Below are 16,576 nucleotides of genomic sequence, written 5' to 3'. Positions count from 1 at the left end.
GTAATACGGTGGTGCAGCTGTGAAAGCACTTTGGTAAACCACATGTGCCCATGTGCTGGAGACTTTGAATTTCAGCAGCACACTGGTCCGGTCAATATGGCGGCACATTACTGAATATGCACGATGATGAGAATAAATACAGACACTTAGACAGGTGTGACGACTGCAGGGAGATCATCTGCAAGAAAACTGAAATTGCGCTGCATCTCGCTTACCCGTCTGGCTTCCCATCTCTTATCTCACATCTGTAACTGGAAATCATATTACCGGCTGCTTTTGGAAAAGAAGTGACATCATTTCCAGCATCTAACAGAAACAAAGAGGACAATCTCTTCTGCTTCTCTAGATCTGACTGTATTGATACATCAACGTCGGGTCAAAATGGTCCCTTGTCAACTCAACTGTAGTGTTTCATTTCAACCTGATGATCTCCTCTAGGTTATTTTTTTTCTTTGCTGACTGTTACACGTTTGACTGATGTTGTTTGTGTGTTGCTGTTCTTTTTTCCCCTTTTTTTAAACAATTTTCAAAGACTTACTACTAGTAAAGAAATATACTGTATTGTGAACTATCAAAATAAATAAAATTGTTATTTACAGAACATATAAACAATACTTCATCACTAAACATTTTTTTAAATATAAGAATAGGCTACTGTATGTCTGTCATGCTTTCATCTGAATAAATGAAGCCATGAATGAGGTTGTACAGAGCTGAAGTAAATCCTCGTCCATCCTTTTTACTGTAACTGTACTGTTTTGCAAGAGTGCTGCTGGTTCTCCGGCATTTCATCTCAGTCCTGTTTGACTGCACTTTGACTGCAGTACCTTTGTGCAAATAGGCAGCCTGTTAAATTTACACATTTATCAGCTAAAACAAACCTCCAGATCCATGACACATTTGAGCGGCAACAATTTCTTTTCTTTACTGCTGGAATATGTTCATGAAATATGCAAATTAGAGTCACAAAATATAAAGACCGATGGGATGTCAGTGCAGAACGATTGTGAAGAATTGTGAGGAAAAACATCATATGTCGAGTTTGCTACACAAGCACCCGGATGCTGCTGAATCTTTGTGTATCGAGGCGTCGTGAACCAAGCAGTTAACAAAATGACCAAAAGCAATCAAATGCACCATTGTTGTCTTAATAGCAGTCTGTGTAAAATGTAAACTGTAATACTGAAATCCAACATTACGGGAAGGCAACGCCAATACTGTGTGGAGCGCAGAATTATCATAGCACAAGTGCTGTCTTTGTTCTTTCATCTTTTTTTAAAACACATTTTGCAAGAAAAACTCTTCTCTCTACATCCTCTAGCTGTCTTTTTCCTACAATACACTGTTCATCAAGTCTACCGTACTATACTTTAAACATTTCTGAGCCCTACTTCTACAGACTTTGCCATTGTTTTCATTCCACCAAGCTCCTAGGATAAGTCAACCAAAAAAACATATCCTTCATGAAAAAGAGAAATGCATATCAAAAAAATGTAGTGAATAAAGAAAGAATACATAAGGTTCAATAAAACATGAACATCGGTCCATATTCTCATATTGCCTTGTAGAGCTGTTCCACCATAAGGAAGTTTCCATGTTGAGCCCGGATCATCACTGAAGGGTAAACAGTACCGTCACCCTTTCTCGCTCCTTGAGCTCTGCAACATGTGCTCAGATGAGAGAACGTCAAAAAGAAATAAGCAAAAGTCTTTCACCTTTTCCCCCTTTCCTCATGATCCCCGTCTTTTGTTGCCTCTTCAGTCTTTTCTCCCAACCATAGTTTTCTTCTTGTCCCTGCCCTTTGATCTATCTCTCCTCCTTCGGAAAGATGGATTCAGGGGGAGCTGAAAGTTCACTCTGATTTTTTTCTTTAGTTTTTCACTGTTCACACCCAGCATCAAGGTAAAAGAGCGTAAGGGAAGCGGACGCCTCCTCTTCCTCCTCCTCCTCCATACCGAGGGAGGAGCTGGATGAGGATTGTCCCTCCTCGCTTCCTGCTCTTCTGCACACCTTATCCTCTTCCTCCCCCTCCTCCCCATCGGTCTCCGCTCTAGAAGGGCGAGTTGGGGGAGCAGACGGTGCTGGCTGAGCTGATGGAGATGTCATCAGAGACAGATGTGGGGCTGGGGGCTGGGGAGGGGTCAGAGCACGAGTCAAGGGTCGGAGAGGGAGGGGCCAGGGGCAGGCCGGGGAGGCAACTGGGAGGCTCCGCTCGGAGTGTTTTTGTTGTCGTTGTTACTGAATTCACAGTCTGTGTCGTCTGCAAAGGCAGCAGCTTCACATCCGGGTGGCGTCCTCGTCTGAGAACCTGCCCCTCCTTATCAAGAGGGGTGGCCTGAAAGAACAGGAGAACATTCTGATTAGATCCTCTGATGGAGGCGTCCAAGTGCACAGAGGATAAACTATGCAGTATGGAGGACCAGAAGAGCCTTGCGCATGTTCATTAAAGCTGAGGTAGGCAGTAGTTTTTTGGTTTTTTTTTGCGTCACTGGGCAAATATTCCACACCGACCTTTCAACACATTGTAATTTGTATAGTGTAGGAGGAAACTAGACTCCAGTATTTGTTTTCAAGCTTTAAAAATAGTGCATATGATGAGAGATTTTAGCCAATCGCAGGTTTTTTCACACAGTATCACCAGATTTTCATGATGGAAAGTGGGGTCTGAATCTCATGTAAAGCCACAGATGAATGTTAACTTTATTTTTTAGCATGTTTCAAGCATTTGCTAATTTGTTTGGAGGGGCTCAGAGGAAAGAGCTTCAGCAGCAGGGCTGTATTTTAAGATTCCGCCACTTTTATCTGCTTTTCTGCCTGCCTCAGCTTTAAGTTTCTGATTGATATTTAACTGGACAGTCACAAGGGGAATTAACAACAGCAAAAGTAGCAAATCAATGGGGGCATATTTAAACAGATAAACTAAACTGTTATGTTTCATTTACTTTTCAGCTTTCCTTCGTTGCTTTGTCTTTTACTTGCTGCAAAATCTGCTCAAAAATGTTCTCTATAATCAGTGATTTACAAGAAAAGGTAGGAAAAAACTAATTGTCGCATTGATGCATTCATTTGTGAGTATTTTTTCAAGCCTATTATAAATTCCTCTTGTAAGTGTCCAAATTCTTTTCATTTCCATCATCTTTATAATCGCAAACTTCAAGGTCCTCCATAAATGAGTCACACAACACGAGTTGGGCAGCGGGAGCTGAATAGCAAGCTTTGGTATTAGAGGAGGCAGCCAGGTGGGGAGCATCACATCAAGCAAGTACATCACAAGGATTCAATGAGACAAGCAAGAGTGCAGGATTATTTTTTTGCAAAGGGAAAATTCACAAAGAAATTGCAAAAAATGAAAAAATGACAGTGAGAACCACAGCAAAACCATTTTTCTTTTGCTCAGAGACATAGCTTTTTAGGATGTGTTCAACAGTGAAATGTAGGAGAATCATTCACAGGGGTAATTCTTAGGATAAAATGCACGCCCTTATTCACACACCAAGAAATTGAGGTGACACTGTTAAACAAGGTTGTAGCAAAAGACAACAGTATGAAAGAGTATGTGTGCACGACGAGGGAGGGATGAAAGGAACGAAGCAAAAAGCCAAAGCACAAAAAAACGACAAAGCGGGGACGATGAAGCTGTCAAAGCAGCACAGCAGCAGCCAGTCAGCGGGGCAGCACGCAGGGAGGGAGGGGAGACATCAATTTCAGAGACACTATTTTGGTTTGTTTTGATTTCTCGCTGGTTTGCGACCATCTATCCAGTTGTGTCTCTATGGAAACCTGGCGTACCTTATCCAGTACATGGCCGGGTGCTGGTAGAAATCCAACGACCCAGATCTCTGCATAGAAAAGCTGTCATCCAGCTGAACACAAAGAGAAACCAGCACAATCAATCTAAACACCAGATCATTGGGAAACAGAAATACCACAAGACACAAAGTCCTCTCAAAAAGCTGCAGAGAAAATTAACTGAGAAGAACCTCGGTATAAACCAGCTCTACTGAGAGTAATAGCTACAGCTTTAGATGAATCAGTTGCTTTATGGGTACTGTAGTTTCTAAGAGCAGTCACTTACAGAAATGACTGACACTCCTGCAGTCGTGTCGCTGACCTTCGGGTTGGTGTTGAAGTGTTTCTTTATCTTCCCTGCTACAGACAGCTGGTGGTCATTCTCACATAGACCCTCATCCTGTATCAGGTTAAGGAAGAAAAGGAAATAAATGTTGTGTTCTTGCAAAAACGAGGACCGAATCGATGTTGGCGATCAATGACATGATACTTACAGTGACCCAAGGGTGCTCGAGCACCTGGAGGGCGGTGTATCTCTGATCCACCTCCACCTCCAGCATGGATCGGATCAGCTCCTGCAGCATCAAGTAAACAGCGGTGAATTGTTTTTTTTTTATTGCTCAAACATCCTCCAGACACAAACAGACGGTGAACGCAGGCATAAAGTGGATTTTCACCTTTGCTGTCTCTGACACGTTGTCCCAGTAGGGTAGAGGAAATTCTAGCTGACCCATTAGGATCTGATCGAAAAGCACTTCTTGATCGTCACTGCTCCTACAAGTGAAACACTTCTTTATTAAAGTGCGTGTATTAATAAAACAGCGCTCTTATTAACTCTGCCCACAGGAGTAAAGGTGCAATGCTGTTAACCAACCATATGGGGGACGCATGCACAACTTGAAGATTGACTTTAAAGCAGAAAAAGTGATTTCTTCCTGTTAGCTTACCCTCGAAAAGGTGGGAAACCACACAGGAGGATGTAGGTGATGACTCCTGCTGCCCAGATGTCCACCTTAAGGCCATACCTGCACAAAGACAAAGAAATCAGTCAGCTGTCAATATGCAGAGAACAAGATATCTGAGCAGAGACGCTAACGATTTTTCCTCTGCAACAACCATCCTAATCGCATAAAAACATAACTAATATGTTGGCCATGAAATTGAATTATGACATTTAAGAGGTAGAGGCTGCAGTTAACTGGATTTCTGCTTCTCTTACCCTGTTTCTGCGATGATTTCAGGTGCTACATATGTCGGGGTGCCACAGACCGTGTAGAGGGGTCCATCCACCATAGTCGCCAAACCAAAGTCTCCTAGTTTCAGGCTTTTGCTGCCATCTGCATGTTCGTACACCTGAGCAGACAGAAAATACCCATTCAGTTAAAAATAGGATCTGCAATGAGATCATCGTGATCCGAATGATACCTGCGAACAAACTGAGACCTTAAAGCTCCTATAAATGGATCTATATACATAACAGTTGTATCATGCGTGTGAAAGGGGTTTTGCTCTTAATAATTTGACTTCTCTCATAGTGTTGTTTTTATGTGGCAGACAGCTGTTTTTGGCAAATAAATGATGTGAAACTCACTGTACCCTACCAGGGCTGCACTAAATGACAGACAGACAAAGTTAGTCATCAGCTGGAGGACACGGTGAAGCATTTAGCAGATATTTTAATCAGGCGTGGGTGGAGACCAACACAGAGCTGAGAGGAGAGCGACTTGCATTTACAGAGGGGGCCAAAATTATGCTCCAAATAAACGGTGGTGTTGCTCCATGTTTGCTGGATGTGTCGAGAGAAGTGTTTACTGGCGTGTTTTCTAGCTTGTTTACCGTAAGTGGCCAAAAAAATTACCTAATGCAGGTTTAAAGTTGAATAAATTTCTCTCTGTTGCCTACCTAATATTGTGAAAATTGCCGATTTTAAAGAGGTAAGTTAGTTTTGTCCATCTGTTACATGCTTATGTGATTAATCTGTATGTAAAGACTTAAAAAATAAAAGATAAAGTGGCACCTTGGGGGAATCGCTCAGTATTTCTTATCTAACTGAAACAGCTAGAGGGTGAATAAGGGGAGACTTGGAGAAACACAGAAAAAGAAGCTGTACAGCCAGCGGGGGTGAGTGTGCCAACAGAGGCCACTCAACTAGCTTTGGAGTGGAACATTTTAAAATATGAATCTGGCTTGGCCATCACTTGTAAGGACCGAGGAGGGGCAGCAGTTGGAGTAAAGAGGACGAGAATGAGGAGTGTGACAGACGGGAGAAGGAGGGAAGGCACAAATGAGGGAGGCTGGAGAAGGAGCGTGCAGGAGGTGTGAGGGCAGCAGGAATGACTCATCTTCTTCTCTCGGTGAGAGTCCAGAGTGAGTGATATTACTTCACTGTTCATTCAGAAAGAGGGGAGGAGGTGGGGGGGGGGCACACTGCGGCAAGTTACATGACCATGTGTGCAATCTGTGTGTGAACTCACCAGCAGGTTTTCTGGTTTGATGTCTCTGTGCACAATGTTGAGGCTGTGGAGGTATTTGATGGCGTTGGCCAGATTGTAGAGCATGCCGCTGGCGTCCCTCTCTGTGTATCTGTTGGCGGAGGTGATGGCATCGAACAGATCTCCCCCCTGCGGACAAGTCATGATGGATGGACGGGCTTGTCAGTATTAGGGAGGACTTTCGCAGCAGTTTGTTTGGTGTCTTCACACACACACAGACACAGAACCTGACAGATTCACTTCCAAGCTTTCACAGTTGCTCGTCTTTTCTGCTGAAAGAGTTTTTCGGCTGAAAAAGTTCATTTAGCAGTAAGTTGTTTCTTTTTTTTGTCTGCTCAGCAGCTGGAGGGATCAACTGTGTCCTCATTCCTCACCTTGATTAAAATGTATCCTTACGCTGTCTTTGATATTTCCTTTACATTTTAATCTTATTTTTTTTCACTAATTCACGCTCTGCTCTTTTCTTTCTGGCTGTATTACTCTGTCAGTCTGCTATTTTGCATTCTGTCTGAATCTCACCCTCCTCTTAACACCCTCATCCTCTGTCTCTCTCTCTCCCTGAGTGGACTAAGTGGAACAGAGGCTTAAAATAGGGCTGAATCTCTCTCTCTCTCTCGCTCCTGAAGCACACTGTCAGGGTTCAACCTGCACAGCGACAGTTGTTTAAATATGAGAGCTGTCAAATGCCACAGCTCAGCTTCTAACCAATGTATCTACAGTTCTCTGCTTCTACTGTGTGGCCAACAGTATATGGACCCTCAGGCCTTGCATCTAAATGTGAATATTCCATTGGAAAAGCATGCATTTTAATATACTGTCACAACACCCTGTATTCTTATCTGTGAGTTTCTCCCATTCAGTCACTGGGAAATGAAGCATGGCACCCCAAAAAAAGTTAGATGGGGTTTTGATCAGGCCTTTGCATGAAAAAGTAAAGTTTTTCAAACCACATTCAAAAACCATTCAATTTATGGGCATTACTTAGTCACGCTGCGACATTCCTCCCTTCCTAAAACTGTCACAAATTATTGTCTGAGCACATTATTGCTCAGATTTGCTCTAAAAATTAGCCTATAGGACCAACACTGGTTTCTTTATCGTAATTTTTCTGTCAATTAATGAGCCTTGTCTCCTTTGAACGAATAAATGAAGTGAAACAGAACCAAGCAAAAGAACACTTTGTGTATACCGTACTTTGAACCATACTGTGCAGCATCTCCCTCCCTCCTTCTCTGCTCTTTTCCTCTCCCATCACTACACCTTTCTGTCTCTCTCCTTCTCTCGTTCCTTGTCATTCTAGTGGTGACTCTTTCCACCTCATTCATCCTCAGCCTCCTCTCGATCCTCCTACTTTGGACAAGCTCACACGTACACACATTTCTCCCACAGATTGGTTCTCATCTATATTCTGTAGTACTCCACGCCACGGTACGAACAGATGGATCACATTCCTGGCTCCTGAATTATGCAAAAACATTTCTTGACTCAGAAAGCGGGAGAGAGAATGAAGAATGTGACCACACGAGCGCTCGAGGCCACAGACCGATTCTCTCGATCCCATACTGTGCCGCTGCTTGGAATTCATCATTTGCTTCGCTGGTTGAATGCTGCTGCTCTGTTACTGTCATCATTTCTGCCTCTCTGCTCCTCTCTGTCCCTCCGAGATTTGACATAATGATCACCGTCATGTAAAAAAGAACGCCTCTGTCCATTATGAAAATTTGGCAAAATATCCCAGCCTGCCCCTAAGCAGAACAAATGGTGCACAAACACTAGAAACTAAACATGTAGCTGCAGTACACAAAAGGCCACACACCTTGACCAGTTCCATGACCAAGTAAAGTTCATTGTAAGTGTCCACCTCCTCGATGAGTAGCACGATATTTGGATGCTTGACCCTGCGGAGTATGGCCACCTCGTTCTGGATCATGTGCTCCTAGCAGGAAAAAATAAGATTTTATAGCCAAGCAGAACATTTATCAAAAGAATCAAGTTTGTCAGATGTCTGTATTGTCAGAATCGTGCTCTTCAACTACAGTTAACTGTGATGTGATGATGTACTGACACATTGGATAACACTTTAACATCACTGTAGAAAAAAATCTGCTACTTAATAGACATGTCAACCTATAAATTCAGTGGACAATTTTCATGTAAAATGCTCTTTTATGGGTGGAGAAACACTTGAGTTAATAAAACTATGGTTAACTACTGAAAACATGACTGCATAAAGCATTAGAAAAGCTGCTTTTTAGTTAGTTATAGTAACTCGTATCCAGAGAAGTTTTTTGTACTTTCAACACTTAATCTTACTCCTAAGTCAAGTAACAGTTTTTCGTTTTGATTGGAGCTGACTAGTAAAGTACATTTTTGCTTTTGGACTTATATTTTGTCCATGTTTCTTTACCTTGCCTCTGCATTTGCCCTTGTTGATGATCTTCAGAGCGTACTCCCGTCCAGTGGAGTGTTCCACACATTCCCTCACAACTGCAAAGTTCCCATCTCCCAACATCCGGCCCACCTTGTAGCGGTCTGATATGTAGGACGGCACAGCTGGAACCTCATCAATGAGAACCTCAGCTGCAGGGAGGAGGAACAACATTTAGAGCAACTGAGGGGCTCAGAAATCTAAACCAGTTTACACATAATCGGTGCAGTGCTTTGCTCACTTTTTTCAGGATTCAGAAGACAGAGAAACTTTTTACATGTTTTGTCTATAATGGAAAAAAATTACTTCATATCTAACTGAACTTAAAGGTAGAACTAATGAACATATTTACAACTTAACAAGCTGTAAAATACTTGCAAAGGGTATTGCTTTCTAAATTTAAGAATAAATCTTCAGGTATAAGAATTCTAAATTATTTAAACTTAAGTTTCAGAGTCAAATGGGGTTGTGGTTACATCCCACGGTTGACATTTTGTCACAGTAATGCTCTGCAGAGTTCTCTGTAAATGGTAATCAAGCTGGCAAATAGAAAAGTTAATGCGGAACCAACTGGCAAATCAAAATGCAAATAAATGCAATTAATGCTCCGTTAAATATTACTGCAAGTGATGACATTCGATGGGGTTCTTTGGACTCTTTTCAATTAAGGAAAAACACAGTTGAAAATATCCAATGATACTCAAGTGCCCGACTCAGAAGATATCATGTAAGTTATTTCTTGAAGTCTGTGACTTCAGACTCATAACTTGTCATCTTTTACGAAATTTACCAGGACATCCTTTTCTGCAGTGCAACAGAGAGATGGAGAATGACACCAGACAGAGGAGGGGAAAGTGTGAAAAAGAATGAGGTGTTGAGAACAGGGCGTACAAATCAGACGCATCAAAGGTCATGAACATGACTCAAACATGCATGATATTTGCAAGTTAAAGGCCTTCGCCCACTGAGGGACAGACGTGACACTCATGTAACATCTTCCTCACCTTCAGTAACGAGCCCGTCACCGTCTTCCACTGAGCTGGAAACTTTAGTGGAAGACAGAGAGGTGGAAGAACCCTGGGACCCCTGAAACATAAGGAAGAGACAGAGAGCAGGGTGACAAGAGGGAAAAGACTAATATTTTAATCCGTGGTATTACCCAAAATAGTTTGTAATCCACTTCACACACTGCACAAAATACCACCACAGTCCCTTCTGCTGCACTCCCAGCCAAAACAAACATGCATGACCAAAAATAGACAAAGAGACATTGTGCAACTCGTCTCATCCTCAGAACATCCTTTAGTCTGTCTTTGTTTCTGCATAGCTGTATTGTGCTGCTCTGGCTTGTGTGTGCACTGCACTCATGAACAGATTTACTTAAGCCACTGATCTGAATATAAACCAGTTACTTATCCACCACACCCCCCTGAGTGGTGTGTGTGTATGTGTCCATATTTGGAAATCCAAATAAGCTCCTCTCCATTCACTTCACAACTTGATCTGATCTAATTGCATCCTCCTTTCAATCCTCACTACTGGCTTTACTAAAACATAAAAACACAGGTTTTGGTGACACTAATAAAGGCAGATGAATACTGCCTTTCATCGGATTAGTAAGTAGGAGGTCATTAAAGTGAAAGAGAGTGGCTGAGATGAGGCGTCTGCATCTATCTAAAGACTAAAACTCATTACACCCTCCACCTTGTAACCTTCTGTCTGGTTGTCATGGAAGCAACAGGGATGGGGAGCGAGGATCCAGTCAGGACTGTAAATGAGAATCTCCCCCATCTCGCATTTCATTCTTCTCTCCACTCCTGTCCACCTTTCTGCTCTCGGCTTCAGCTTCTTTTAACACATCCAAACAGTTTCATTATTGCTTCGTTTGTAGGGTGAACATTTTTCATGTGTTCTCTGTGTGTCTTTCCCCACTTTCCTTCCTCTCCCCTCCCCTCCCCTCGGCTAAAATCCCTCTTTCCTGCCTTGCAGTCATGTTTGAGGTCTTTGGGGTTTCTAGTGCCCGGATAAATCCCACAGGTTCAACGGGAATATGCAGCCTGGCCAGTGATGGAAGCAGACTAAAATAAGTCCTCTGCCTGATGTGCATTATTAACACGTTTCTCTGTAAATGATCTGTTTAGCACGTGCCGATATTCACGTGCAACTGTCCTGAGAAATCAAGCAGATGATGGCTATCTAAATCGCTAGCAGGCGACCAGTTTTTCTTTCATGTCTCATTTCAGGGAAGGTGTAGCCAGACGTATTTTTGATGCTCTTCTCTGAATTCAAGCAAGATAGAATCATTCACACATCAATCACTGCTGTCTGCTTAGAGCCGATAAGATCTAAGAAGTGCTGCTGCTGAACTAATGGATGCTGGCTGTGGGTGCGATAATAATCCAGTGAGCATTTCAAACAGGATGATGTGGAAAAGGAGGCGAAATCTGGCATCAAAGCATTACATTATTACGGCATGGTGGCAGTCCATGAAAAACTCCTGCTTTGATGCCGTGTTAATGAAATCACATCTCATCCTTCTTGTTTTACAAAAGGCTCGATCTCTGCATAAAGAAAATTATGCTGGACAGTTTTGCATTCGTGTGAGCTTGCTGTTATGCCAGAGAGTATTTATTGTAATGATTCGCATACAAAAAACTATTTACAGAACAGCTCTGCCCTATATCTCTGCCCAAGTCACTGTCAGCTCTTTTGTTCATCTCTACTGCTGTGACCTGAAAAAAAAAAAGGTGAATATAGCTATGAGTCAGGCTGAATTTGGTTTACGTAATGTTGTTTTTCGTTGGGCACTCATCCTGGAACAAGAAAACCCACTTAATACCCATAAAGCCGATGACCCTCCTGTGCTTTTTCTCAAAAACATCCCTATTCCGCTCTTTTATTTCCTCGTCCCGACTCGTGTATTTACCTCTCTTGTGCCCTTATCGCACATCTAGCCCTGTCCTCTACTCTCCTATCTCTCTCTCTCTCTCGTTTCCTGCCACAGAGGGAAACAAAATACCGTTGCTATGGAAACTGCTCACAGAGAGGAGAGCAGCAGCTTATGAGGCTTCCAGTGTGGAGACAGAAGCCTATATATGGCCATTCCTGTCTGCGGGCTGGGAGGTAGGTTCAACCTTCTACGAAAATTGTGTCTCTCGTTCCTGAGTGAAAAACTATGAGGCAGATGGAGTGACAGACAGAGTGAGAAAAAGAGATTTGAAGGTGAGGAAACGTAAGAAAAATGTATGGAGTCTGGCCTGGTTGATATTGATCATGAGATTTGGCAGGAGCTGTCTTGTTATTGTTAGACCATCCAGCTTTCTCCCCGTTGCACAATACGACACACACTATTCCTAGCTCTACATCTCTACACTTTTGCTCCGGCTATGACTCACAGCACTAAAAAACACACTGACAAACCTTTTACATCATGGCTGGAGCCACTGCTCTTCAAACCTGCAAGGGCAACGCACGGCAACAGAATACTGATCAGCGCATAAGTAGGAATTAAACAAGATGTCCATGGCTGACCTTAAATGTGGAGCATCATCAGAGAAGTACACATGGAGCAGCAGAAATAATGGTTTATTCTGTTGTAGAAAAGGAAATCTGTCAACTGCAGAACTGAGCATTAAAAATGCACCACACATTTACATAACCAACTTAAGTGTAATGCCAGCTTTGTCCTCCGTGTCCCTGTTTGAATCTGATTACGACACACATCCTAAAGCCTTTTTTGCTCTTTGTCCCTGAGGCCGGGAGAGTCAGACCTCTCCTCCGGCTGCATTTCTTGTCACTTTTACTGTCATGCAATATCCAGCAAAAGCAGGATTTATTAGTGTTTGCCCCGGTGGAACAGCCTAATAAGATTTGATGGAAATGGGCTACATCGTTGTGTCCCAGCTTCCTACTCTGTCTCTTATAAGAGCACAAGGTAGAGGAGATAGTATATCTTGACTCTTATTTTGGTGTCTAGACAGACAGAAAACATAATCTACTTGACTCTCATCTGAAGAGATCAACACTGGTTAGAGGATTCTGTCTTTTAGCTCTGCCAGTTGGACACAGCGAAGGTTTCTAATCACAATCCTGATGGACTGCAATCCCAGAGAATCACAGAAATGTGATTAAATACTTCTGGGAAAATTAAAAAAAAAAGGGAGGGTGACTTAAATGGCCCCACCCTAATGTAGAAAAAAAAATCCAGAACAGAAGCAGTGGGACAGGAAGGGATAAATGTGCCTCTGGGATTGAGTTTGGTCCTGCTCTGTTGAATACATAAGCAAATGTAACGAAGGAGAACCGTTGGTAAACATGTGTATATGAAGACAATCAGCATCCTCTTAATTATCATAATAATGCTGTAACATGAGGAACAGCTGTTAATCAATGGTGCTGAGTGAAAATGAGGCGAATAAAGAACGAAAAAATGCAAAATGAAAATGAAATGACAATGAATTTAATGGTGACTTTCAACAAATGGAAATGAATACATTGAGCAAAGAAAACACAAACGGAAACGAATGAGCCGAGAAAGAGCTGGCAGCATCACATGACAAAATCACAAGATGTAGAAGATGGACGGCATGCTGAGATTTTTATGCGTGTGAATGGAAGCCCTCTGCAAAATGTTTTAGATGCATTAACGACATGAATGTAAGCAGATCTGGATCGTTTGCGAATCATTTCGAGGAATAAAACGCCCCAAAAAAACTTGTGTAACTGAAGTAATTGCCTCTTGCACAGTTTCCTCGTGTGGTGCAGCCAGTCTTTTTGGCAGTCATAGAAACAAAATTGGACAAACCATCTAATGACATCAACACGACATGAAATAAGAAATATATTACAGCTCAAAAAAACAAGTACAATCCTCAGTAACAGTACACTCACATGGATGAATGAGACAATAAGACGTTTGTAATGCACACTTTCATCTTCAGTTGGCGCTCTCTCTTTCTCTTTCTCTCTCTCACACACACACACACACACACACACACACACACACACACACACACACACACACACACACACACACACACAGTCACACACATACACAAATAATTAAATAATGATTCACCCAACACAAATTATGAACGATAAGAATGAGAGATGGAGCATGCAATTCAATGGATCATGGACATGAATGACTAAACGGTGAGAGGAGGATGTAGGTGACATACTACGGATACAATTAGCACTATCTTGCTCTCGTTCACTCAGACAAACAGCTACCTGACTGCGCTGAGACACGGACCTTCTGCTTGTCTCGCCTTCAATCTGTCAGCTGCTACTCTCCATCTATTGTCTTCTTTTTTTTGAAAAATGATTTATTCCCCTGCTTCTGTTTTTTTCCACACCTAATCGAGTGAACAGACGGCAGAGAGCTGTGACCTCGCTGGCTCACTCAATTTATCTGTACATGCTCCAGAGCTGATACTGACAGAAAACACAGTTCGGGGTGTGGGACATAGGGTTTAGTATAAAAGCTGGAAATCTAGGGTGCTGTCAGTGAGGCAAGTGGCATTAAAAGGATTATAAGAAGTGCAAAGGGGAAGGGGATGACTTTGTGAATGTGGACCACTCTTTCATGCTTCTGTTGATAATTTATAAAAAATGGGTCATAGCGTGCACCAAATGTGTCTACTCCCTGTGCATAAATACTGTTTCCATGTATAGAAGCGCTGTTTCTTAACTATGCATGACGGTGTAAGTGACTCTGTGCACTTTTTCTCTGAAATGTGTGCATGTCTGTGTGCCTACAGTTATGTATGCGTTAAAAAAAGAAAGGGAAAAAGCCACTGTGCATCGCTATGCCTGCACATTCTGCTCGGGGAAATAGGCTGTAATGGTCTGAGCCGTGCAAGCAGCCTACTTCAGGCAGCAAAGTGCCTCTAAGTGTTTAAATGCAGGGTCCGGCGAGGTGAACTGTTTAAATGCAACACTCGTAGTAGGTCACTGAGCCTCTGTGGCTGCTCGGGAAACGGACTTCTTGTTTTTTGTAACCTTTATATTACGAGGCGAAGCTCATTTTTAGGTGGCTTTAAATGTTTTATCAGCTAAAAGTTCAAAAAAGATTTCAGTTACTATCAGACCAAAATATTACATTCCCTGATGTTAAAGATCATCTTGGAGTCACAGTGTGATTAGTTTTGCTTTTTGTGATGAGAAAGGCATTCACACACCTAACAAGGCTGACAATGAAGGAATTTATGTGTATTTTGCGCTTATGATTATTCATGTGAGTTTACACAGAGGTGACGAAAAGGACAGAAAATGTGCAAATAGTGTCTCGGGCTTCTCAAAGCAGCTTAGAAATCATCTACAAGAGAAATGATGGAATATGATTTCTCCCTGTGAAGTTAATACCCTTTCATATGGGGGGGATGGGTGTTAGGGGCAAGTGAGAATAGCTGGGAGATGGAGTGAAAGAGAAATTAGAAACTGTCAGGGATGCGAAGGGACGGGGAGGGAATCGGTAACAGGGCGGATAGGGAAAAAGTACGAAGTGGAAGAGAGAATTACAACATAATATGGCTGAGGAGTGTGAAGCTGCAGGGTGGAGAGCAGAGATAATGGGCTGTGAGGCTTCCTCCCCTTTCCCTTCCAGTCAAAGCCATTGCAGGCAGAGTATATACTGTAGTGTCAGCGAGTACAAAGCCTGGAATAATCTCTCTTTGAGTAACGCACACTCAACTCATGTTGTGTAATACTCGAATTTAACTGCTCTTCTGGTGAGGCTCCACAAAAGCGAAATGTTTGAAGAGAAAAGTGGACAGCGGCGAAAAAGACAGACTGAATTTGGAGAGGAAAGGGGCTCGTTTTTTTCCCCTAAATTTCCTCATCACGTCTGGTTAGCCCTCGTTCACCTCTCCACCCTTCACTCCCACAGTCTCTCTCTGAATCTATGTGGAAACTGCCTGGGAAGAAAGAAACAGAGGCAGCAGAAACTGTGCACTGTAATTGTCTGCATGTACTGCTCCACATTTATTCATTCAGAGGGAAGCAGACAGAAAGATAGAGAGAGTTTATAAAGGCGCGCACATGCCACCCCATTTCCTCGCAACACTATAATCTATGGTGACCCAGTTCCATTCTACGCGTGAATGTGGAAGCTCTGTTTCACCTTGTTCTGTTCTCGGTAGCTACAACCCAAATCTGATGTGTTCCTGTTGCTCTGGCTGACCTTCATACCACGTCAATATAACCACATCACTGATGGAAGCCCACGGGCGCGGCTCTCCACCATCCATTAATTCTTCCTGCCTCATCAAATGTAGCACAAGACTCAATCCACCGAGCCCACCAACAAATGACGACTTTCTGCTGTGCTGATTTCTCTCATACACACAGCCATACGCACTCATTTATGGACAGAAATGATTCACAAGCCATTCAATTTTCTGTTGTGTCCCATTAAGAGGTATTGACTCCAACCTCGTTCTTGCTTTTCTTCCCTTGAAAAAAAGGGCCCTGTGCCTGCACAAATAATAAATAGCTCAACAATTACAAAATAAATCATAGCTGCACCTCTGTTGTCAGGCAGAAAACTGGTACAGTCATGCAGCACAGATTCACTCGCTGTGTGTTTGCAAATGGAAGCCCATGTGAACACATGGCAGGTTCACTTATAGTATGAATGTACGAGGTTGACGTAAACTGAGCGTGCGAGTGTCTGTTTACGAGGGAGAAGGAGCCAAATCAGCAGCAGGCTTAGAGCTCCACATAAATTATAGTGCTGCTGTGAGAAAACGGGACTCTGATTAGGATGGAAGCTGATATTAAAAGCTCACCATCATCACTGTCCAAGGACTGGATTAACAAATACTTTGATCGTGAACGCATACATACTTGCACGGACACACAACAT

General features: G+C 42.6%; 1 protein-coding gene across 1 annotated transcript in view; it reads right to left on the bottom strand.

Moving 5' to 3' along the window:
* Positions 1 to 2,158: 2,158 nt before the first annotated feature.
* dclk1a (doublecortin-like kinase 1a) overlaps positions 2,159 to 16,576 on the bottom strand; it is a 54,694-nt gene continuing 40,276 nt past the window's right edge. The window contains 11 exon segments of the mRNA XM_022214359.2: positions 2,159 to 2,335; positions 3,790 to 3,863; positions 4,076 to 4,189; positions 4,284 to 4,364; positions 4,467 to 4,563; positions 4,737 to 4,814; positions 5,009 to 5,142; positions 6,264 to 6,410; positions 8,098 to 8,217; positions 8,689 to 8,861; positions 9,714 to 9,795. Coding sequence (XP_022070051.2) covers positions 2,278 to 2,335; positions 3,790 to 3,863; positions 4,076 to 4,189; positions 4,284 to 4,364; positions 4,467 to 4,563; positions 4,737 to 4,814; positions 5,009 to 5,142; positions 6,264 to 6,410; positions 8,098 to 8,217; positions 8,689 to 8,861; positions 9,714 to 9,795 — 1,158 coding nt within the window. The 3' untranslated portion in view covers positions 2,159 to 2,277.

The sequence above is a fragment of the Acanthochromis polyacanthus genome, chromosome 17, assembly GCF_021347895.1.
Source record: "Acanthochromis polyacanthus isolate Apoly-LR-REF ecotype Palm Island chromosome 17, KAUST_Apoly_ChrSc, whole genome shotgun sequence".
NCBI lineage: Eukaryota > Metazoa > Chordata > Actinopteri > Pomacentridae > Acanthochromis > Acanthochromis polyacanthus.
The sequence above is the reverse complement of the archived record's forward strand: the minus strand, read 5'-3'. Positions and strand labels throughout refer to the sequence as shown.